The sequence below is a fragment of the Hydractinia symbiolongicarpus genome, chromosome 1, assembly GCF_029227915.1.
Source record: "Hydractinia symbiolongicarpus strain clone_291-10 chromosome 1, HSymV2.1, whole genome shotgun sequence".
In the NCBI taxonomy this organism is placed as follows: Eukaryota; Metazoa; Cnidaria; class Hydrozoa; order Anthoathecata; family Hydractiniidae; genus Hydractinia; species Hydractinia symbiolongicarpus.
This window is the reverse complement of record NC_079875.1, coordinates 5,443,162-5,467,599: the sequence shown is the minus strand read 5'-3', so window position 1 is coordinate 5,467,599 and position 24,438 is coordinate 5,443,162. Positions and strand designations below refer to the sequence as shown.

The 24,438-nt window shown below is 33.1% G+C and overlaps 2 protein-coding genes across 2 annotated transcripts in view; both read right to left on the bottom strand.

Moving 5' to 3' along the window:
• LOC130633435 (chromodomain-helicase-DNA-binding protein 1-like) overlaps nucleotides 1-17,367 on the bottom strand; it is a 44,379-nt gene extending 27,012 nt beyond the window's left edge. The window contains exons 1-3 of the mRNA XM_057444551.1: nucleotides 17,213-17,367; nucleotides 16,770-16,858; nucleotides 3,449-3,543 (exon numbers count right to left, since the gene is read on the bottom strand). Coding sequence (XP_057300534.1) covers nucleotides 3,449-3,543; nucleotides 16,770-16,778 — 104 coding nt within the window. The 5' untranslated portion in view covers nucleotides 16,779-16,858; nucleotides 17,213-17,367. The remainder of the gene's footprint in view (nucleotides 1-3,448; nucleotides 3,544-16,769; nucleotides 16,859-17,212) is intronic.
• Nucleotides 17,368-17,520: 153 nt separating this feature from the next.
• On the bottom strand, nucleotides 17,521-22,910 carry LOC130633493 (cyclic AMP-dependent transcription factor ATF-6 alpha-like). Its single transcript, XM_057444555.1, has 9 exons — nucleotides 22,628-22,910; nucleotides 20,377-20,626; nucleotides 19,711-20,159; nucleotides 19,339-19,479; nucleotides 19,052-19,110; nucleotides 18,903-18,971; nucleotides 18,697-18,787; nucleotides 18,332-18,443; nucleotides 17,521-18,123 (listed from the first exon to the last, which is right to left on the bottom strand). The coding sequence occupies exons 1-9, from the start codon at nucleotides 22,769-22,771 to the stop codon at nucleotides 17,807-17,809; spliced, it is 1,632 nt and encodes a 543-aa protein (XP_057300538.1). The 5' UTR covers nucleotides 22,772-22,910; the 3' UTR covers nucleotides 17,521-17,806.
• Nucleotides 22,911-24,438: the final 1,528 nt, after the last annotated feature.

The window sequence follows — 24,438 nt, the reverse complement described above, 5'->3', positions numbered from 1 at the left end:
AGTAACCACCAAAGAACCACCAGTATTTTGAAGTAGCCAACGGAGAACTAGCAGTTTTTTTATGTGATCACAAGAGAACGACCAGTTAAATAAATAAAACAGAATAAACACAACTACCGCTTCGAATGTGAATCATTTTATAATGCATACAACAGTTCATGACCCATTTTTTTGAAATGTTTATGTCTGGTGTGACTCAGCCTTTATGCAACAGTTGAGACAGAAGGCTTTTAAAACCACACGCGAGAATTAACAAAAACAAAATTAATATTTTAAATAACGAACTAACATCTGAATTGTAAACCAAAGATAATGAAAAACACTATACGGAGGAGAGTCCAAAACGAGACATTTTTTTCTTTTGGTAGACAAAGTAAAGTTCGAATGAATTAATAAATGTTGTGTAGAAACATCAAGGCATCCGGCAGAAAATATACGTTTGTTTTTCTCACATGGTTTCTGTTGAAGTAAAAAAATTATGCTTTCGATATGAACATTTTTTCCTTGAAACTTGTTACATTTTATTTCAAAGAATGAACTTTAATCCTGAAAACACTATTTTCGTTCTGTTTTTCTTGTTTCCTTTATCGCCTTTATGCGAAATAAATACATAAATAACTTAAGTTGGTTAATTATCGTGAATTCCGCGAATTTTATTTATACTTTCGAAAATTAATCTTCGTGGAATTCATTTATTGGACCTCGCGAAAGCAACTCAAAAGTAGCTAGTTATCAAGAGCATAAAGTATCAAAAAAAGCCCTGGGAACTAGGTGCCCTTTTATTTATTATATTTGGTAATTTTAAGGTCATGAAGTGTTGTGCATAAAAATCACAACACCATTGCGACGCCGTTGCTGCCTTATCTGGAGTAAATTAATAATAACTGCTGGTTCTCTTGTGATTACTTAAAACAACAGCTGGTTCTCTGGTGGTTACTTCATAATACTGGTGGTTCTCTGGTGGTTACTTCGAAATACTACTGGTTACTGTTGGTTACTGCTAGTTCCTACTTTTAGTATCTACCGTAATTTCCTATATTTCTTAGGTAGCAATTACAGAGTTTAATACAGTAGTGTGAAAAGGTTTGTTAACATCGTGTTCGTGGAGCGAGCGTGGTGCACACGAACCATAACAAACATTCAAACATTCTATTGTGGCCACCACGCTAATATTATTATCTCCATGAAGGATGGTGTGTCCCACGATTATTTTCGCGAGCTCCACAACTTTTATAGCCAGTATAATTTAACTTTTTTTCTTTTTAAAAAGTCTTTTATTAAAGTTAATTTGTTTGTTTCAGGTTTTATCAAGTTAAAAAAGCATATTCGTAGTTTTTGCTCAATGTATACTTTTGCGTCATGGGCGCGATTGTATTTTTACGAAATGTCATTTGTCTAGAAAAGTTAAATTTGTCTGTGCCGATAGAAATGTTTTTTTAGATCGCATTATAAAAGTTAAAAAACGAATAGCGGCGATAGAAATGTTTTTTAAGATCGCATTTTGATTCTCGAACGATAAAAATCTATTATGTAGCTAGCTTTATGACAACGAATTAAAACAAGTGGTAATTTATGTTTTTTTCTTCGGTTTTTGATTAAATTGATAAACTAATACCGTCTTTGTTGTTTTACAAAAGAAGTTATCTGTCATGGACACCACGGTGTAATGTTTAATTTTTGTTCGTGTAGTCCACGAAACATGATCGTGAGGTCCACGATTGTTAAAACAATACGCATCGTGGGCTACCGTGGTTTGTGCGTAACATGAAATAAACACGAACCATGATGTTAACAAACCTTTTCACAGTACTGTAGCTTGGTTGTTTGACTGCCTAAAAAAACAACTCCTTAATGTTTAGAGAGAAAATATTAAAGAAGAAAAGTCACACCTCAAAATTGTGCCAATTATTTGTAATGAGTGGTGAATTCTATCTACAATTTGCACGGCCATCAAAAACAACATGAAAATCCCATTTTTGACACTACTATCAATTCTATATCTTATCTTCAAAAAATATGCAGAAAAGAGGTATTACTTTTAGATTTTGGGTAATCTATGCCAAAAATATACTGAATCTCTAACAGAGGCAGAATGCATGGAGTAGTGCGCATTTTTCCTCCTAAAAGACTCCCCCTCCCAAAAACAAAACAAAAACATCTGAACAACTCTGTTTCTTATAAAATATTAACTGAAAGCTGTTTGTGCAAAATTGACAACTTTCAATTTATAACATTGTATTTTTAATGCGCCCTAAATGAGCAAAAAGTAAATTCAAGGGGTTTTAGTGTACAGAAATTTAAAAATCAAAATTGTTGAAATCCGATAACCCATCACTTGACCAGGTATGGAGAATTTTAAATGTAGCTTAATATGGTTGTGAATATCCTCATTTTTTTAAAAAAACATTTAAAATCAGGATTTTAAAGTTATTACTTTCTGGTTTAATCTTTATAAAATAATTTAGTCCAAAGTAAATAAATACAAAGGTCCTAATATTAGTTTTTGTTAATGTACAATTAAAATATTATAACTATTAACATAAACAGATAATAGATTCTAAATCCATAAAAAACTGATTACCCCTAGACAAAGTTTAAGTACTTTTTACATCTTTCATAAACGCCAAAAAGTTTTTAAAGGATGATATTTTTGGCATTAATAATCTAAATTTGGAGAATTATACCTCATTTAAACCATGTGATCTAATATTAAAAAATTAAAAAAATTTCAATTTTAAGAAAAATCAAAATAATATGACACACAGTAATACAAAAAAAAGAGAGTATATTTTCATACCAAGTGGGAGATTTTTTACTCCCGTGCTTTGGGTATATACAGTTTCTATGAGATTGATATGCTGACTAAGAGTGATAACTTTATTTATTAACTGATAGCTATTTTGCAAAAGTTTGCCTGATAAAAGTAAATTCCAGTGCTATTTTTTAAGAACTTGTGCAAAAACTAAGCTTTTTGCTAAAAAAGACAACTTTGTGTAATCGCTACATTTTTAAAGATAAAAAAACCTTTCAAAAAGCTGTTTTAACGTTTTTAAACAAATTCTTACTTAGTCAGTTTGCTGCTTGTTTGCTGTGATAAATGTATATATTTATATGTGGACATTCGAAAATGGATTATGGACTGTTATTCAAAGTAATTACTGTTACTCCAATTAATTACATCTTACATGTATTCTTGATGTTTATATGAAATTGTGTAATGTGACTTTAAACTTTTAATATTTTCGAGGCAACCTAATTTAGAAATCTAAATCAGTGTTAGAAGAGTTGAAATGGATGTTGTTGTTTGAAGCTTTTAGAAAAACTGTTTTGAGAAATATAGTTATTTTATATAATCTGAATAAAATTTTGAGTTATATAAGCATTTTTTTTTGCTCTAGAAATGTTATTTGTTTATAATCATATTTTAATTTTTTAATTTTTGCATTACCTGCTTGAATCTTCCTCCCATGAGTTTTGCCCATCTTTAATGTGATGAGAGTCTTCCACTTCTTCCTCACTTAAACTGGAAGCTGAATCATCTTCCTTAAATTTGAGAGAAAATATAAATTTATATAAATCTTAAGCAAACATGTGATTATACTGTTTTAGCCAGTATTTACATTCAAATAAAAACAAATAAGGAAAAAGGACCGAAACCTATCCTAACTAGCCTAATCCACTAACTTCTATTTTAAGTTCTATTTATAAAGAATGATGTTTTAAAGTATGACTCATAAAAATGTAAAAAAACTCCTTTGTTTGAACACATTCAGGAGTCAAGTACATTTGTTTCCCACATTTGTTTTCTGCAGAAAACTGTAACACAGCAAATTTTAAAGGTAAATATATTAACAATTTTATTGCGTACATATTTGGGCACACATTTAATGGACCGCGGGTATATAGTGTTTGTGGTGTGTATGGGAGAAATTTTTTTTCTAATCACTACTTCCCCGGGAACTTCTGCTCGATCATCCAACCCCGCTCTGATATAACACAACCTGTGTGTTTGGTAGCACCAAGACAAAAAAACACTCATCGAGCAAAACTTATTGTGTTTCATTTTTCTTGTTGGGTCTAAAGATTTGACTGCGATAAAAAATGTTAATCGAGATCCTTTATATTAATATGGAGCTTTGTTTGCCTCATTTAATGTTCTTAAATATTGTTGCAGCCTATGTGAATTTATGTTCAAGAAAAGATTTGTTCTTGCCTGGACCACGTTGTTGCTGAACTGTTAACAGTAAGTAAGAGAATTACTTATGTCTTGTATGAAATTAAACTCAGAATAGATCCTGGTGTTGATCCAAAGGCTGCATTTTATGAATGCATCGAAATGGCCTGAATTTAATAAACTGTTTATTAAGGGTAGTGTACAGAATCCCCACATTATGGACTGTTTTTTTACTCAGCTAGTATAATGTTTGTGTCTCATTGGCTTTATAACATAATGGGGGAAAATGTCAATGGTTTTGCTATGAATTTACAGCATTGACAATAATGCAATGCTCATGGTTTGGCCAAATTAAAGTTTGACGCTGGCTTATGTGATTTAACAAAATTGCAATTGATGGATACATGGCACAAAAAACTTAGTAGTAGAACTGTTGTAGATATTTAGAACAGTGTAACTTAGACATTAGTGATGGGCAGGAAGCAGAGAAAGAAATACGTAACTATGCTGATTTTCTGTTAACAACTTGGAACTCAGTAGTTTCTGATTCTTACAGTAAGCTTAGTGTTCATCCCTGAAAATTTGTGTTTGCGCATATAAAAAACTTTGATTTAGACTATGGAAACTTAGTTAACAGTGTTGAACGACATTCTAAATGTTATTCCAGTTACTGTCTTTGAGAAGATAATCAAGGTAATCAGTTTTGCAGATTTAATTTTCCAATGGATTATTGTAATAACACATATGTAAAATATGATTAAATAAAAACCTGCAATGAAAACAAAATCACAAGAGCAGAAATTGTTACGAAAAAAAAATGACTCTCATGTAAATAAGCATCAACATGTTCAGCTCCTAGGTTGGCATGCCAATTGCTACAACAAGTTGATTTTAGATCATCATGCATGTGTTGAATATCTAGCGAAATATGCTTCAAAAGCAGAAAAAATGTCAATAATATTGTTAAGGACACCCTCAAATCAATTATTTCAAAAGTAGTTGATGAAGATGAGCCTAAATCTGTAATAAAAAAATGTTAATTTAAAGTGTAGGCAAACGTGACATGAGTATTCAGGAAGTTATGCATAGTATTCTTTAAAGTTGGTCTTCAACTTTTTAGACAGTATATGCTTCACTGGATGGTTCACATAGGTGCAAAATAAAAAATAGATATTTTTGGAAGTCAAAGTTTTCCAGCTTTTAGTTCAAGTCCCAAAAATGAACATACCCAAAATATCAGGTGATTCAATATAAGCCCAGGAAAGGAAATGTGGATAGTTTATGGAAATCTCAAGATGACAAGGAATATATTATTCAGGCATGGCAAAATTTTATGATACTGACGCAGGAAAAGTATTACCCTATTGGTATAAAATTTGGCGCGTACTAATTTTGGCCATACCATTTGCGCGTAATAATGGTATAAATTTTGGTGCATGGCAAGAAAGTTAGAATTTTTGTTATGTGAGTTATCATGTGAGCATGAAGAGAACAATCCGCATGATCTGTTTGCAATAAAAACGTGCAAGAGAATGGTTGGATCGTTGGTCATCTGCCTATGGAAATATCCCGAATAAATTTTGTTTGATGCAGGCGCAAGAATTGAGGCAAAATTAACTGAAACCCATTACAGAAGATTTCCCTTGGTCCAAGGAGATCTTGAAATTCCTTGTTTTTTAATAATTTGGATGCCAATTCACAACAACAATGCAGCTTCGCAAATTATCAAGTGAAGTATTTTGTGGTTTGCAATCATCATTACTTTTATGTGAAAATGCAAGAGTGGTGTTCACCAGATATCTTTGTATAAAGTATGACCTTTGCAATGGGTCATGTCAAGTATGTCATTTATCAACAGGACCATTTACCACCGTCATTGTTTATAGCTGTTATAGTGAAGTTCGAGTAGTTGGTAGTAAGTTGGTATCTCTCCCACTGTAAATTTTTGTCGTCCAACAGCATATAGCTTCCATGTTACACTGTTTCCCCACAAAAAATTAGTTCAAGGTGGAACAAATACATTGATATTAATGTTAACACAGGACAGCAATGTTGGGCCAAGGTTAACCGAAAATGACGAGATCCAATTTCAATACATTTCTTGTACCGTGTCATCTATAGCTGACATTAAAATAGATCCCCCAACTGGCTCCTTTGGCATCCTTAGAAAAGTGAAAAAGTGAAAGGAATTGGTGCAGAGGGATCTGTAAAAGTAAGCAAGGACAAGACAAGAGAGAAAAAAGTTAGGGATGGAGTTTTGGGTGTAAAAATATCAAAATGGGGTGAACTTATTGATGAATTTTTGGCAAAAGAAGTGTATCTAATTAAAATGTTGTTATACAACATTATAATGGCGTAAAAATCTCAACAACTATAACACCACAGTGGAAATTAATGAAAAAAAGTTATATGTCAATTGGGAGAATTTTGTTCCATATAAACATAAAGTAACTGTGAATAGTGCATTGTCCTGTCAATTGTTGTTGTGTTGCATAAATGTAAATTGTGGCCAAAAAAGTTGTACCGTTTTGTGTATGTCCTGTTAACTTAAAATGCTGGTCAAGCGTTGTGGTAAAAAATTTAATGCTGAAATAAAAATTTTGAAAGATAATGGTAACCAATATTTTTGAAAAACAACTACAGAAACTTATTCCATGCATTGAGTTAGAAACTTTAGATTAGATTTAGATTCTTTTACACTAACATATAACAAAAAAATTGTTACTAATATATCTCATTTGGTTAAAATTTACGTTGCACTTTTTGTATATAATTTAAAAAGAAGTCTTGTTTGTAATTTTTGTTTGCTTATAAAAACATCCCAGTCAATGTATTGACTTAGAAATCTTTAAAAGAAACCAGACTTTCATTTCTCTACACTAACATGTGGCAAAATTGTCACTACTTTAAAGGAAGAAATTTTCGCGATTTCGCGAATTTTGGCCAAAATCGCGAAAATAAAGTCCCGCGAAAAAAATCAAAAGGGGTCGTTCTCGAAAATAAATTTCCGAGAATTTCTTCATCTTTTGGTTCGATATAATAATCATTCAGCAATTCTTTATAACGATCCAAAATCATGTGGTTTTTTATTGTAGCTGGCATTCTCACAGTGACTTCACATGCGATTTCCAATCCTCCTTGAACCAATGGAGATCGACGATAATTTGTTGACGTTAGAGTAGCCGTAATCCTTGCACCCCTGTCTAGAATAAACTTTGTTATCCTAGAAATTTCTCTGGGTAAGTGTCCCACTGTTGTTCCAGAATCGCACTGTTCGGTTTTTATAGCAAACAGATCAAATGCGTTGTCTTGTTCATAATAGCAATTAAGTGTTTCTTCTTCTCTTGGGAACCATAATCTCTGATAATAATGGAAACCTCTTACAGCTGAAGAAAATTTTAAAATCTTTTCTGTCGAAGACATGATGCAAGAAAGTTGTACACATAAGTGATGACAAAGATGATTTGTCGTTCGATTTTGTCTAAAAGAGGTGTCTGCTAAATTCGAAACCGTCTAGACTGATTCGATCCAAACATAAAAGAAGAGGCGTATTCGAATACACACAAGGATAAGTCAATTTATGCCGGGGGTTATGTTGTTCTAAATCTTAATTCTTTAGAATATAAACATCAAAGACGTTTTTTTTACCAAAATACATGTTTTTTTTTTAAATTTAGTTTTGAAATGTTTTTGTGAGCTTTTCTTCTTTTTTATTAAGATAAGAGATGCAAACTATATTTTCAAAAGAGATTTTCACTCTATCAATACCCCCGGTTTGCAATCGAAAAAGTATTTCACATAATTTTTTTTGTTGTGTTTTGTTTCTGTGTGATTTGAAAAAGGAAACAAACAGTTTTTTGGATGAGAAGGATCAACCATGTCTTTCCTTCGAAAAAGTCAAAAGCTTAAAAAAGCTTTAGAAGATAAGCTTAAAGAAAACAGTCCTGCAGAAAAGAACATTGCTCCTCCTGAACCTTCTGCAGGTTAGTGTTATATTTTTCGTTGCCAGCAAAAAGCTCTTGTACCAAATGAATTATCATGAAATTATTGCAGGGTATATTTTAAAAAATTATTCTACAAAATCCTTTATTTTTATTTTTAGGTACTACCTCTAAATCCTTGCCTGAAGTCGATGGCCTCGGTGTAGTTGATGTGCAAGCAATCTCGGAAAAAGCTAAGGAGGCGAAGGAAAGAAAGACTTACGTAAAATGGCAACCTAAAGACTGATTTACCATTGGCGACTACGCACGTAAAAATGGCAACAGTGCTGCGCTACGGAAGTTCAAGTCGCAGTTTCCTGGGCTCACAGAGAGCACAATTCGATCGTTCAAAGAGAAAGTCGTGAAGGAGATAAAAATCGCTTCGAAAGAAAAACGTGAAGTTGTGAAATCTGTATCCAAATACTCGATGCCAGTAGGTCGTCCACTGCTACTTGGAGAAATTGATGGAATGGTTCAATCTTACATCAAGGCTGTTAGCTCCCATGGAGCCCTCGTAACTTCAAGCTTGGCCAAGGCTACAGCCAAAGCTCTTATGTCAAGGTATCCGGGCGCCGTTGGACACATTGATGTCGATTCATCAAGTTGGGCAAAAAGCTTATTCAAGCGTATGGGGTTCGTTCGGCGGATGAAGACTTCTTCGAAGGTTAATATTCCTGACGGTGCCAGGAAAGAAATGGAATTTTTGTTTCACCATGAGATCGTCACCCTTATTGAAAAGCATAACATACCACACTCCATGATCATCAACATTGACCAAACACCCCTAAAATATGTCCTAACTGGTAATTTCACCCTAGCCAAACGTGGTTCAGCGTCCGTAGTCATGGAAGCTGCTAGCGACAAACGATCGATTACTGGAACATTTGGAATAACGTTTACAAATAAGTTTTTGCCTATCCAGCTGATCTACGGGGGAAAGACGGAACAGAGTCTACCTCGCTTCAAGTTTCCAGACGACTTCAGTTTGAGTGCAAACCCCACTCACTACTCTAACACGACAGAGTCAATCAAAATAATTGAAGAAATCATTTCGCCCTACCTAAAAGAAGAACGAGCTACACTCAAGCTACCTCCTGATCAAAAAGGATTGCTTATCATGGATGTATTTACTGGCCAAATGACGAGCGAAGTCCTCAATAAGATCAAGGAAAACCACATAATTGTCGTCAATGTACCAGCAAATATGACCAAGTTTTATCAACCATTAGATTTAACTGTCAATGGACATGCAAAGCGCTTCTTGAGAAATAAATTCAGCACCTAGTACGCTGATCAAATTTCAAAGCAGCTTAATGATGTGGTCAAAATTGATGAAGTAGACCCCTACATGCTCAATGGGTTGTCGACTTTTATGATAAGATGACTACCAGCAAAGGAAAAAGTATCATTGAAAGTGGATGGAGAGCAGCGGGAATTACTGATGCGATTCAGCTGGGTAGCAAGAATCTCCCTCCAATCGACCCATTTCAAGAGATCGACCCATTATGTGAAAGCAGTCCAGTGGAGAACCAGCAGCTTCAATCGGTTTGTGGTTTGACCTTGGAAGAAAAGCAGATTGGATACTCTGAAAGAGCCGCCGACGACGAAAATGACGATAGCGGTGAAGACGACGAAGATGAGGATTGTGATTTTGTGTGGGAAAGATCTGCTTTTGACGCTTTTGAAAGCATGGAAGATGGACACTGTTAGAACAAATATTTTTGTTACTCGTTAATACGAAAAGCTTTACCCTGTAAAACTTGTTTATATATAGTTTATTTTGTGTTTTGAAAAAGTGCAAACGAAAGAAAAACTTACATTCTCAAATCAGCTGTCATTTATATAACTGCTTTTTGTATAAAAAACACGTTTTTTATAAATTAGGTACGTATAAAAAAATCAAAAATGTCTTCGTTCGCGAAAGTTTATTCTCGCAAAATATTTTAAAAATAGGCCATTCGCGAAAATTTTTTCTCGCGAAAAATTTCGAAAGTGTTCATTCGCGAAAATATATTCCCGCGAAAAATCTTAGGAGAGGCTATTCGCGAAAATAAATTCCAAAAATTTCGCGATTTTTTGGCCTCGCGAAAATTTCTTCCGCGAAAATTTCTTCCTTTAAAGTATATCTCACTTGGTCTAAATTTACAAAAACTTGTTCATAATTAGGTTTATTTAAAAAAACTTATTTTTTGTACTGAAACTTTAAAAGGGGCAGTAATATTTATCAATTTGTGTAAGTAAGGAACCCTGTTTCTATCTATATTATGTAAATCGTTTGTTTATATTTTTATAAAAATTCAGTTCTTATCAGTAACTTGTTTTAAATGACGTCTTGCTAACTTATAGCTTGGAAAATGTCTTTTCTAAATTGAACGGCAAAATAAGGCATTGGATGATGTAATTTTTTTATATTTTATTCCCTGAGCAATAAGCTCACCCACAAGCTTTCATTTGATCCTGTCGATCCTGTTCTACATTTCTGTTCCTATCATAAAATTACAAACAGCCACCATTTTGCACTTTAAATTTTCATCCAGTTCTAAATTCGTATTTTTTAATTCATCGTTATTTACAATTCTGGGTGCATTAGTGGTAACTTTGGCTAGTCTTCAATTAAAAATAGAAATGTAATGTCAGCATTTTATTAAAAGCCGTCTATCTTAAGGCCCTTTTAGACGGTAAACTATTCGATTAATTATACATCAAGTTTACTAAAATTAAAATAATTTGTACTGTAAATTATTACCAGACGCAAAAATTGTTTAGTTTAGCTACCAATAAAATCAAACCGTTTTGATTTTATTCAGGAATAGTTTAGCAAAGAACTAAGAATTCTAACATCCGATTGTACATGTGGCTCCAAATTTAGTAACTTGCACAGAATTATGATGCTGTAAAGTTTCACTTTTGAATAGAATGAATGAGAATGAATGATGCTTTAATGTAACAAATTATTCAATAACTAAAGGTGTATTTGAACGTAAATAAAATTATTGCAATATTTTTCTGTTTAGTAACTTTACGCAAAAATTTTTACAGGATATATATTCTTTTGGGAATTTCACTTTCTTTTCCTTTACGCGAAAATTACACAATATATTACATGGCACTTAACTTGCAAAAAAAAGGGTTGCCAGCCAAAATGAAAATAACTTTCTGGGAAACTAAAGTCCAGAACTTTTCCAGGGTGGCTCTGTTATGAATTAAAAAAAATGATTTACCACTGCAAAAGACTTTAAATATTCTCAACTAAACCACCATATTCCGATAAAGAAATTGAACTTAAATTAAGATTTTCCTATAAAACTGTGCAAAAAACATTAAAAGAACACTAAAATTGTTTGTTTTATTATTATAAGTAGGAGAAGAATAACTTGCTGTATAAGTTTCAAAGGAGCGCAACTTTCAAAACAGCACAAGAATAATTCTTTCTTTATAACTTTCAAAACAAGATTTTGAGCATGTATTTTTATTTTTTCACCTTGAGAACTATTTTATTTTTCCTTTGCAACTATAAAATATAATCTACGTGCAAGATACGATAATACATAGAAAAACCGGTTGTCGTAACATCCTTCTCCGTTGTTATATATATTTTTGTTTCGACCAATTATTTTTTATTTCGCCGACCTACCGACCGTAAGCTACTATTGACTTCGCCCGTAGAACAACTAATTAAATTGAAGTCACCTAAATAACAAAATCTATTAAATTAATTCCTGCTTCGTAAAATATTTCTGGACAGGGGGAATAAACTTCATCAAAAATTAGTTGTCAAATTCATGTGTATGTCAAATACACTTCGATTCCTTAAGGGGTCTATTTGATCCAATGAATGTTTATGAGTGCACGTTTATCAGAGCTGACAACATGAACCCTATTCTTGCTGGGGGATTTTGTGACTTTTCCTAACTTTTATTTAGCTTTATTTTACCAAAAAATTTCTTGGGGAATTATGCCGAACTATGACAACACTTTTTTTATGTTAAGTAAAATTTTTGAAAGCTTAATGTAAATTTTTAGTTTATGTTGTTATATTATTTTGCATTTCTATTATTATTGTTACTAAATTCATCGCAATTATACAACAATTAACAAAATTCAAAGTTAGAGCTTTTTTTCTATATGTCACCGAATTTGATGACGTCATCATCGAAAATGCTGACGTCATTAATTTTTTTTCATCAAATTGTTTATCAATACCTGGACAACACTTGTGGTAAGTTTCAGGTCCAACGGACAACAATTTTAGAAGTTACACAAGGGGGTCAAATCAACCCCCCCCCCCCCCCCAGCATGTGAAATATATTATAGGTATTTTGAAATCAGAATTAAAAGCAGCATATAGGGAAACTAGAAAAATCGCTATTGATTTTCAAAAATACAGTCACAAACTTGATTTGTAGTGGTCAAACAATATCTGCAATAATAGTAAAAAGCTCAATTTAAATGTACACCAAGGAAGCCTTAACGTTTGTCACAGCAACAGTTTCACAGAATTGAAACCATAGAGGAAACTCAATAGAACCTCTCCTCGCAAAACCAAAGGCATGTCTTACTTGTTGCCTGTTGTGTCTTACAGGAGAAAATTGAGGAGCACATCAACCTGGACCTCTTTTGATATGATATACAATAGTAGGATTTGTAGTGTGTTTTGTCTTTTTCTTTATTTTCCCTTAGTGATTGTGTCCGAACATACTTAATATCATTCAAGTGACAAACGCAACAAGTGTATTAACTCAAACCTTTTTGCAACATTTTTTGCAACTACATCAATTTTGAACTCTATACATTCAAAATTCCATAAAAAGCACTTTTTTTTACGATGTTCATACAAACAAAGAACATTCAAGGGTATAGATTAAAGGAAACACACAAATTCATTTGAAGGAAACCTTTACAAATGCTCGTTAAGCTTACAAAAACTAATACCATCACTTAGTTGCACTGTCGTTTACGGAGAAAAATAGTTTGCCACTTGCTGATTGATTTAATAATTGTTATATACGGATGAGAGAATTTTTACATAAAAAATTTCATTATTTGGGTAATTGATGCATTTTTAAGACAGTAAGTACTATAAGTATATTACTTGGTCCACCTTTTTTTGTAAGAAAAAATAGACTTGAACAAGAAGCCAGCAGAAAATTATGTTATTCATCTAGACAGTTGTGAATTGAAGCAAAGAATCTCAGTGTACACAGTTAAAATCAATATCCTTTTACCCTTGAAAAGTTGTTTCTCTGATTGGTTTAAAATTTAATGAGTTGTCACAACTATGCTTCTGTGGAGAGATTCAAAGAAGGAAGTAACTTTATAGTTAAAAAGCCAAAATGAGTGTATAGTGATTCAGCATTGCTCATGTGGTATGAGCACTACCACTTAATAGGTTTATTAGTGTTTAAAAACAAGTTGAGCTCTAAAGTTGAGAATATATAAAATCTACGAAAACAACTTTCATTTTTCCTGAAAAGTGCTTTCTGGTTGATATTATAAAATAAACATAACAAGTTACAAGGCAACCACGAGCTTTGACAACCAACATTACAGACCACTCTCAAACAGCAAGCAAAAAGTGATATTATGCGACGTCATCATGAGATTCCAAGACCAGAAATTGTGATTATCTTTAGAGAGGCTGAACTTTTTCGACATTGCTATAATTTTCTGGGAAAAGCAATTTATATGTGTATTTATCAAAGAAAGACGCACATTACACAAAAGTTTTGCTATATGTTTATTTATTCCCTGTTACAACGATTAAGTATATCAGGTAGTTCTAATATACTGCAGTAGAGACACAAGTTGTATTATGATCATATATTACTAAAATGTACATGGCAGTTTAAACCTAGATAAGGGTTCTCTCTACGATACTAATGTCTGGTCACAAGGTAATAGTAAGACAATTTTATTTTATATGTTGGAGGTTTATAGCATATTATTTTCCAAAAATTAAAAGAAAGCAGGTTGCAGTCAAGGACAACCTTTTTTGTTAACTGTAATAGTTTACTCCTGTAAAAATTTTGACAAAAGTTAATTTCTGAAATTTCGCAATGATTCTGATGCCGCAAAAGGTTTTCCTGCAAGAAGCTTGTCCCTACGGCTTGTTTGTTAGGTTTTTTGTTCATGTTTGCAATTCAGCATACAAAAAACCTAGCAAGTTCTGGGCAAGAGGCTTATCTCGTAATGACATAAAAAGTGCTGATGAAGCAATTTTGCATAACGTTCAAAGCCGGTGAGGAAGGAGCTTGGAAAAGAAGCTCAATGATGTAAGTGGAAAATTGTTTTGACCAGTGCTCCAATAATTAGCAAGTGTGGCAAAATAAACATTATTTTGTTCGATAAAACAATATTCTGCATCATTTTAGCTATTATTTTTTTGCTTGAGGGTAACCTTTAAAATCAGTTCTAGAACAAGTTCTTATTTTAGATATTTGGGTCTAAATATAAGTTAGAACAAAATGTTAATTCTCCACAAGATCAGTATATTCATAGTTTGAATACTGTAACACTTGATAATAAGAAAAGGTCTGTTAAAGTTTTTAATGCTATTGAAAAATCGAAATTGAAGCCAATAACTGGTCTTAAAAGCTGAAAGAGAAAGCCTGATAATTTCTGCAATTCTGACATAGAAAATGCCAATATTTTGTTTCACAGATGCAACTCATAAAATGGTAAAATGTGGATGCTCTCAGGGAGGTCCCATCACATTCCTAAGTGATAGGAAGTTATTCCTATATGATGTGGGAGTCTAAGAAACTATCTGAGTGGCTTTAAAAAAAATGGCATGATTAGGAGATGGATCCGATATGGCATAGTTGTTGGCACCAATCATGCAGAAAATGTCCCCGCTTTTAGAAAGACCAAAAATAACCAGCTTTACATAGGGAAGTTCCTTAATAAAAGAAAAAGGAGTGTGAAGCAGGGAAATGCCATTTGTTGAATTTAAAGCTGAAAAGAAAAGATTGATTTCGTAGTGTTAAAATAATTGTGCTACGGTTGTAATATTTATTCAAGTACAATGATGTCTAAGGGAAACAGTATGAAATTTTAAAGGTGGTAAACAAGGAGGGAAAAATATGGCTGCAGAGGTTCCCAAAGAAGTGAGGTAGAAGAACATTCTAAATTAAAGTGCTTATACTGCTCCCAAAATTATAAAAATCAGCAAAATTAAGTCCGACATGATTTGTAAACATACTTTTTATACTTTTTTAACAAATAATCTTACTTTCTGTTAAAATTTATATTGCCTGGACAGACATGTACATGTGAACAAAATTCTAAATAACAATGTGAACAAAACTTCTTACAAGAAAAATAAATTAGGAATGCGGTTTTAAGGTTTATAATCGGAAGCAACAATTGTCAGAAATATTTGTTGATTATACATGCAGCTAAGCTACAGCTAGCTTAGGTGCCTACTTTCTCTATGACATAAGTGCCACTGACTGCTTCACTTTTAAATTGGTACAAATAGCTATTTTTTGCTACACAAACACCAGTAATACCCTCTTCAAAACTGTGTTAATTATAATTTTGAGAAACTGCCAATTAAAAGTTATAGAAGACAACATTTTGTTGATGCATTCTTTAAACTTGCACGAGACAACATACTAAAATTTGGTTGTAAGTAGAAACCCTTCTTAGTTTGTGTATTTTCAAATGTGTATTTCATGGGACGATAATAGGGCATACAATTGTGTATTTTACATACATGGTGCAATAGAAGTTCCTTGTAAACCTTTACTACATATCATTATCGTATAAAATTAAAAGTAATACATAATGCATGCATTACCGCATAGCACAAATTTATAAACAATCTTTTGCAATGACAACTTAACAAAAACTTAAAAAATTTGCAAAAATAAACTATATATTGATTCTGTTCACTCAGTCAGTACGGGATCGATCATGTGACTCTACCCTGATTGGAGTATATCATCTGATTTAGGAAGTGGGCTTAATGTAGCTATATTCACATCTTTAGCTGTAGCCAAGCTTTTTCCAGCTGGCTAGGCCAGAACAAGCGCCTTAAGATTTGGTTTGTTTGTGAATAAAAAATAAAGTTTTGTCTGTTGTTTTAACATGGTAGAACCTTGAAGACTTACTCAATCAGGTGGTTTGTCTTCAGTTCAGTTCCTTAAAACACCAGAAGTCCACATTTCCTTTACTTTGCAGGCTTGTTTTTATTCAAGGTAGCTATAGATAGGCAGGTATAGCTAACTTAATTTATTTACAAATGTAACCAAATAAAAAGCAAGATGGCCGACTCAATACTAAGCCTTTCATGAAATTTTAATTTCCTAGCTAGCTAGCCAGCTAAATATAAATACTTTCCATACAAAGGTAGTTACTTTTAGTTCACTAAACTTTTGTACCTAGCCAGCAAGCTACCCATCTATATAACTAACATTTGGAAAACACAAGTGGTCACAAGGAAAAAATTCGTTTACTATGGTTTATTGCATAGCAATTGTAAAAAAGCCCAATATATTTCTTGGATTACGTTTTAGACCCTTGTATTAACCTGGTAAATTAACTTTTAATATACCAAAGAATAAACAAACTTTATAACACGTAAAACTGCTTTAAAATTCAACAAAAATTACCTGTCCCATTTCAAGTCGATTTCTTTCTTCTACATTTGGGCCCAAACAAGCCCTTTCCAGGATTCACCCACTGTGTTTTCCCAACAAGTCTAATTTTGGAAAAAATAATTTCAACAGGATACATTTTGGAAAATGAACTTCCAAGCTAACTTAGTCAAGGGAAGACGACAGGAAAGACGAAAACTAATAAGACTAAACGGCACACGTCCTCCCTCGACCGTGTCTTGAAGAAAAAGGTCGAACAGATAAAATATAGTAATACATATTAGATATTGCGGCCCCCGGGGGTGAAGTATTCGTAACTCGTTTTGACCGTATATTGTGAGAATTTGTTCGATTGATTTACCGTAGGACTTAATTTAAGTTAAAAATTGTAGTAATTTCAGATAAAATAAGTACGGATTTACACAAACGTACATAAAATGCATGAAAACAACAGATACCTTATACATAAAACCGGGGGTTAAGATATCATCAAGTAAAATTTATTCAACGTGTACTTGAATCGTGCAGCCGCCTGTTTTTTCTTTGCGTGGACTTCTGGTTCAAAAAACCGAAGTGCATGATGGTAAAAAAATACTCCATATATGGTAATGAGAACAAAAGAAAAAGCCATGTGACGTGCTACAATTTCATCTGCTGTTGCAGATGGTAAACTCGCCCCCCGTCAAAGGAAATTTCTTTATGAGAGACGTTATAAAAATAAAGAAGAAATTGGGGGTAAAACTACGTATGAACATCAAGTACGCAATTCGGAAACATTGAGAATTATTTACAAATTAATACTGTACAAAGGGATCAGTCGTAACGCGAAGTTTTCTTTGGTAATATAAGAAAACAACTCAATATTCAGAGTAATTTTATAATTCACGAAAAGAAAAAAATTCACGACACGAAATCTGCGGTTATTGAAATACTTGATTGAAATTTGAAAGGCGCAACATTAAATATTTTTCACTTCGCTATCATTTCATGTCAGCAAGGCACAAAACTAAATACTCGGTTCATCAAATAAATATATAGCGACAAACGACAAACTAACGACTTAAAATTTCTCTTTTTTCGTCGTTTGGTATTTCGACGATGTTCACTTTATTCAGTTTCACATTGTCTTCTTCGACGAAGTCTTTCCTGTCGTTCGCATTAATATATGCGTTCAGCTTAGATTCTAATAGATGACTATCTTCATGAGCTAGTAAATGTTCGATGTGTGCTCGCATTTCTTCTGTGTATAACTTCGAATTATTCCCGGTATCGGCATCATTTTGAGTCGGTAAATTCGTTATACTGGATTCGTTGTCATGGTACTCGTATTCGGTGTGATCTTCGATGTCGAGTAAGGTACGGGAACGGACTAAAAAAAGGTTATCTTTAAAACCAAAAACCAAAGGTAGGTCATGAAAAAAAGCTTTGTCGAGTGTGTCAAATAGATAACGTAGGTTTTTCTTAAAAAATTTGCTCTACATACCGGAAAAATAGCAAAAATCAAGCACTATTTTTCGATGAAAAAATACCAAGAAAACTTGGTCACATATACTAAAATAAAAAAATAATATACTTACAGAACGCGGGACCTGGAGAATCGGTTGGCATGACGTTACCAACGGACTTGTCAACACCAAAATTAACAGGGTTGAAAGGTAAGAAGAACAGAGCAAAGGATAATAGCAAGACCTACAATGTAAACAATATAAAGATTTAAATATAAGAATAAAAAAATTAAATAGGAAAAATGTTTATTTAACGAAGAAGTGTTCTCACATCAATAAAATTTATATAGAATGTAGAGGCCTCAGAAACAGATTGTAAACTATAAGGGATAATTTTTGGTACTAAGCATACCAAATGTAGGAAGGAAACAAGACTGCTACATCTACCTTGTGTAGGTCCTAGCATGACTAAAAGAATAAATAAACAGTACACTTACAGCAAGACATGTTCCAGTTTGCGCAGATTTACTTTGTTGGACGGATGCAGCAACAAATGTCTGCAATTGCTTCAATTGCGATAAAAGTGATCTAAAAGAAGTTAAAAGGTTGAAATATTATTAAGAAATTTAAACAACAACAAACAAAAGAACAAAAACATGCCTGTTAAAATGATATTTATTTCAAAGGCCTTAAGACAACTTACTTATTTTCATCTGACAATTTTTCAACCTTCTTTTTCAGTCCATGATTGAGATCTGTACAATGTTTTACCCTGAAATAAAAGAGATATAGAATATTTAAAAAAAACAAAGATATACATGCACTGCAAGATGTGTTAGGTCTTTTGCTCACCTACGTTCAAGATTTTCAATATATTCTTTTCTACGACGTCTGCTCTCCATCGCAGATTGCTGTAATACACAAAATAAATGTTTAATCAATTCATCATATCAAAATGCAATCTTTCATATTGTCTGGTGCAAATCCTAGTAAACAGGACAGAGATGGGCAATTCCCTGTACACTCTTTATGCTTTTTTTGTTTTTACTAAAGAAGCTTTAGAAGTTAAGAAGATACCCAATCACAAAACTGAGGGTCCTTCGTAAAGATAATTGATTCAGTATCAGTTAGAAAATTACCTTATTCTTAATTTTTCTTCGAACTTTTTTTAAGACTTTCTCTTCGTCCTTTGTTAATGCAACATCTTCAGGTATAGATACTTCTTCCAGCTCCAGCAATTTCTTTTCCTCATCCGTCAGAACTAAACCTGGTCCCATACCCTACAATGATAAAGATTGGATTTAAGATGTAACACTCGAAATATTGTAAGCCTTAAAATGAAAAATGATAAAGTAATTTTTTAACAGGTTAGTTAGTACAGTTTAATTTGGGACATGTCAGGTAATGTCTGACCTTACACAATCTTGCAACAATGTAACACCACAGAATGATGAGAGATATTAACTACATTGGTGTATATACATACATTAAAACAATAAATTTTAAAATACCTTGCTAACTCCTCTTGTACCAACTATATCAATCTCTTCATCGTCAACTTCAGCATCAGCATAGTCATGATCTTCAATTTTTACATGACGAACTGGGGGTTTTAAAACTTGTGGTGTAGATTTCTTTATGTCTGGTAGCTGTGTAAGGTTAATTTTAATAGGATTAGCTTGATGCGTTGTTAGAATGTTTCCTTTCTGTATAATCGCAAACACATTGTTTCCAATTTTTATGTGCGATTTAATGTCACTTGTCTTGATTAAACCATTTGAATCTTTTGACAAAGTCATTGGCTTAAGAATGACTGGTGAAGGCTGGGTGTGTGGTGTTTTTGCTTGACTTGCAACTGAGGCTGGTGTTGGTAAACTTTGTGAGATGTTTGTCATTGCATTCGATATCATATTCATAGGAACTGCCTCATTCTTTAATGGTGACAAGTCCATGTCCCAATCTAATAATTATCAATAAGTCAATGTAATTTAGGAATATCAGCAACTCAACTAAAATATAAACTAATAATTTAAATTTTATTAAATGACAAGCAGAGTTAATAACTTGATCAACTTTGAACAAGGGGATACAATTTTCCACATTTAAAGTATAATAATGGAAAAATCCATCTCTGTTTTACCAATGCAACCACATTAGCATCAAGTACTAAAACTTACTGTAATCAACTGTAATGTTATTTATATTGTTTGTTGAAAAATCTGTTTCCATAAGGTTATGCTCCAATGCCATTCCTTCATCAAGAAAAGATTCAGTAGTCCAATTTAAAGGTTCATCATGCAGACTAGACTCATTGACTGGAGATGGCACAATAGACGAGTCTGAATCTTCACCAATGTCTGCTGGAAGATCATCAAGAAGTGATCCCCAAAACTCATCATTTTTATTAGACTCCCATGGAAAAGAAGCCTAAAAATAAGAGCATATTATTATCTTATATAATAATACGGAGAGTGTGTCTGTGTGTCTGTACCAGGCAAAAGTGGATGTTTTTATTTTCCTTTGATGAAGCCGAAAAAGTTATGCCTCAAATGTTAATTTTTCTGACATTACGGTGCGACGTCAATATTACTATTTTAACGTCAATATCCTATATTAAATTAATGAAGCCATTATGGGGGCCCTTAAACTTTGAGGCCAAATAACTTGGAAGCGAGGTGGTGACATCAATGATTTTTTATTGCATGGGTAACTAGGGACCAACTGGGACCTATTTGGGTAAGTTTTCTAAACCTGAGTGCCTAAATCTGTTTCGGAATGGACGGGTTCGGAATGGACGGGTTGATGTCGTTGTCAAAAAACCTTCAAAACCTAACATCTCTGCAACCGTTTGTCAAAGATACATGATCCTATACACTTTCTTAATCAGTGTTTCAAGATCTATGCGATGAAGGTAACAGGTGTACAAATTTAAATTTTTTTTTAGCATTTTAGCAGGTCCTTGCTGGACAATAGAGGCAACGGGAAAACAAGGCTTTAGATTTTTTTGTGGATGGGTTGCTGACGCCATCAATATTCAAATAACGCTTCTTTCTCATATTTATCCTGTTGTCTCAGTGGATTTTTCCATGGGCTTTATCGACTAGTATTATAATAATCAAAGTTTCATAAAGGAATACTTGCAGAAACTTTTTACAGCTATATCATTGTTCATTGTTTATACATTGGGGAGCACTGTCAGAAAACCAAAAAATATATACCAATGTCAAACACATGCTGATGCAAAACAGAAAAATTGTGATTTCACATCAGCAAAATTAGGCTGCCAAGAAATAAACTGAATTATTATTTTTTGACCTGTTGGAAATTATTTGTCTTTAATTCGTTTATGTTAGCTTTTTTTGCCCATGACAAGTTTAAACTAAATTGGGTTGGGTTGGGTTCTGTAATTACCACTGTGAGATATTTTCTTAAACTGTACCTATGTATCAGGGTGCTCCTCTAATAAATTGGGAAATTTGGGATAAATTTCAATTGGGAAGTAGATGTTTAAAAGCTTCTGAGAAGGCAGCATTAGGAAGAAGTTCTGTATGTCTTTAACAATAATCTTTCAGGGTAAATAAAATCTGTGTGAGTTGACATGCCTGTGTATGCAGGTATGCCGTTATGTGTACATTTTGTTAAAACTCTATATTATTTTGGCGTGCATGACAAAATTTAAGGATCTAACCAATAGTAATCACAAGATTAGGCACATTGTCTTAAGATTGCAAGTAACAAGGACTCAATTCAAGCTTTAAAATAAGGAGCAGTATTTGCAGGATAAGGCGACCATCAAAAAATATGTTATGTTCGCGTCCTAAAGACCCTGCAAAAAAGGGGTCGGTCAGTCAGGAGTATTTTTCCCCAGGATTTTCAGATCGGAGAATATAAATTCTTTCCCAGGGCAAAAAAACAGGATAACATATTTTGCAGACCCTTTTTTGTTTGGCGTCCTGTAAACTGTCAGTTGCCACAGGAAGGAATTTATTTTTACGGGAATTAATTCTTGCAATTTTTTGTTGTTGTTGAAAAATATCTCGCGAAATACAAATTTCATTTGGATTAGAAAAATTTTTTTCGTTTTTTTCCGAATTAACGACTCAAGATTTTTATTACCAAAAGTGAGTCGGCAGAGGACGGGAACATAACATATTTTTGATGGCAGCCTAAGCACAAAAAGTCTAAACAGTTGGGTTTCTCCTCACAGAAAGATTGGCAACAAAGAACAGTGTGGAAATTAAAGTAAAAAGATCTCTACTGCATACTGTATGTACCGTATAATTATCCTAAATTTCACACACTAATTATCAGTTCTTCCTGACTGGCTAGCTAGTTGTTTTTTTGTAAATGTTACTCTCCAGGCATGAAATAGTTTTGTAAAGAACAATTTAAACCTAAATAGTTTTACAAGAAGCATACATAACTTACCGCTGGAGAGTTTTCAGTTGTACTAAACGGACTTCCATGTCCTGAATCTGAGCTGTGATCGGATATGCTTCCTGTGGAACCACTTCTGTTCGTTTCTTCACCAAACAAATCATCAAGAAAATCGAAAGAGTTTGAAAGTGCCATATTTGTTTTCACGTTTATAAAAGTCACTCTAACAACTTCTCGTGTTATATGTTTATGTTTATATTTTAAAATAGCTATGTAAAACTAAACCAATAAATCTTTCATGATTCCATTGCTTTTCCCCATTTTTCCTTCGATCGGCAAAAATTTTTTGATTGTTTATGTGTTGTGTACATACTTACCATAAATTAGAAAGTGTTAAAAGATTATTTTAACCTATGGTGAGGTTGACCGTGTTTAAAGCTAAACCGTCCGGTTTCATTGGTTAACACGACGAACGATGATGTAATGGTAAGCCGATTGAACAAAAATGACGTGGCGCAGAACGTGTTTCATTGCCCTCTTGTATCGTTGCCCTGGAGGCGCATGTTTATTCTATTTTTATCTCTTAAAATAAAGCGTGGTTTCCATCTGACGTTAAGTCGCGTTAATTTTTTCGCGATAATTTCGGACCTCGTCGTTAATCATACTTACTATTTAGCGCGAGGATGTTTCCATAGCAAATAACGCTCACAATACGCTAATTATTCATCGACGTTTCCATTAGACCTTTAAAAATTAACTTCAAATCGCCTACCTGCTTAAATTAACGCCAGATATGGAAACCAAGCTTAATGAACCAAGATCATTTCCTTCCTTTTGTTATTAAAACACAATAGCGAAATAAAATAACAATTAATAAATACAAAGAAATTCCGCGGCTTTGTAACCAATCTTTTTTTGAGTAACGGTACATTACATCTAATAGCCTATGATGGGGATTTTAAGGCGACGAAGTATAAGAAGCATTGCGATTACAGTCCATGACTGTTGGTACATGTAATTAACGAACGGTTTTTAAAATTTTAACGCCGAAAATGAAAAAGGATAAGTTAAAAATAATATGATTTAGGTAGAGAAAAAAAACGTTAATGTAAATAAAGTTTTACGATTTGAAATGACATTTTCCCGCCACAACCACGGTGACTGGTCTTAACACAACGGTAAATTTTAGCACCTCAGCTCCTGGTTTCGTTTAAAGTACGCTATAATAATAACTGATTGCTAATATTGACTATTTTTCTACTTTTCAGTGTAATCGTATTGCATGTGCATGAAAAAGGTGCACTGTGGCCACACTGCTTCAACGCGAGAAAAGAATTGCTAACATGTATTATATGTTTCGTAAGGTCATAAGAGAAAAAGGTTAAGAGCATTTTAAAGCTTTCCTTGCTGTTTGGTTTGGTAAGTGTTTTGGTGTATTAAAGAATTCTGAACTAAAAAAAGACAAACTTGTGCGTATAAAAGAATCTTTCAAAAAACAAACAAAAAAACATATATAGCACATATTTTGTGACAATTTATATTATAGCCAAACAGATAGGAAATGACTGAAACAAAACTAACTGTGAATAATAGTCAATTACCGTACAAAAGATAAACAGAGATAGCATCCAGTGAAATGTGACTTTTGAAAGATCAATTTACACATCGGTTAACGGATGTTTACAGTACAAAGCACACAGAAAGTACAACCAAGGGAGAAACTAAGTCACTATGAGAAACTTGCATCTTATAGACACATAAGACTGTAACCACCCTCGTTCCCAGGAACGATATCTTCTGTAACATCAAAAAGGCAAAAAGTCCTGGTAACGAGGGTGTAATTTTAACAAAAATACACAAAA

Bases quoted from the DNA above. Each gene is read 5' to 3' on its own strand.
- LOC130633493 (XM_057444555.1), bottom strand. From the start codon at position 22,771: ATGGCACTTTCAAACTCTTTCGATTTTCTTGATGATTTGTTTGGTGAA. The intron at 19,111-19,338 runs GTAATTTTCTAA...TGTGTATTACAG, and splicing joins GAAGAAAAATTAAGAATAAG to CAATCTGCGATGGAGAGCAG. The intron at 18,972-19,051 runs GTGAGCAAAAGA...CTTTTATTTCAG, and splicing joins ATTGAAAATCTTGAACGTAG to GGTAAAACATTGTACAGATC.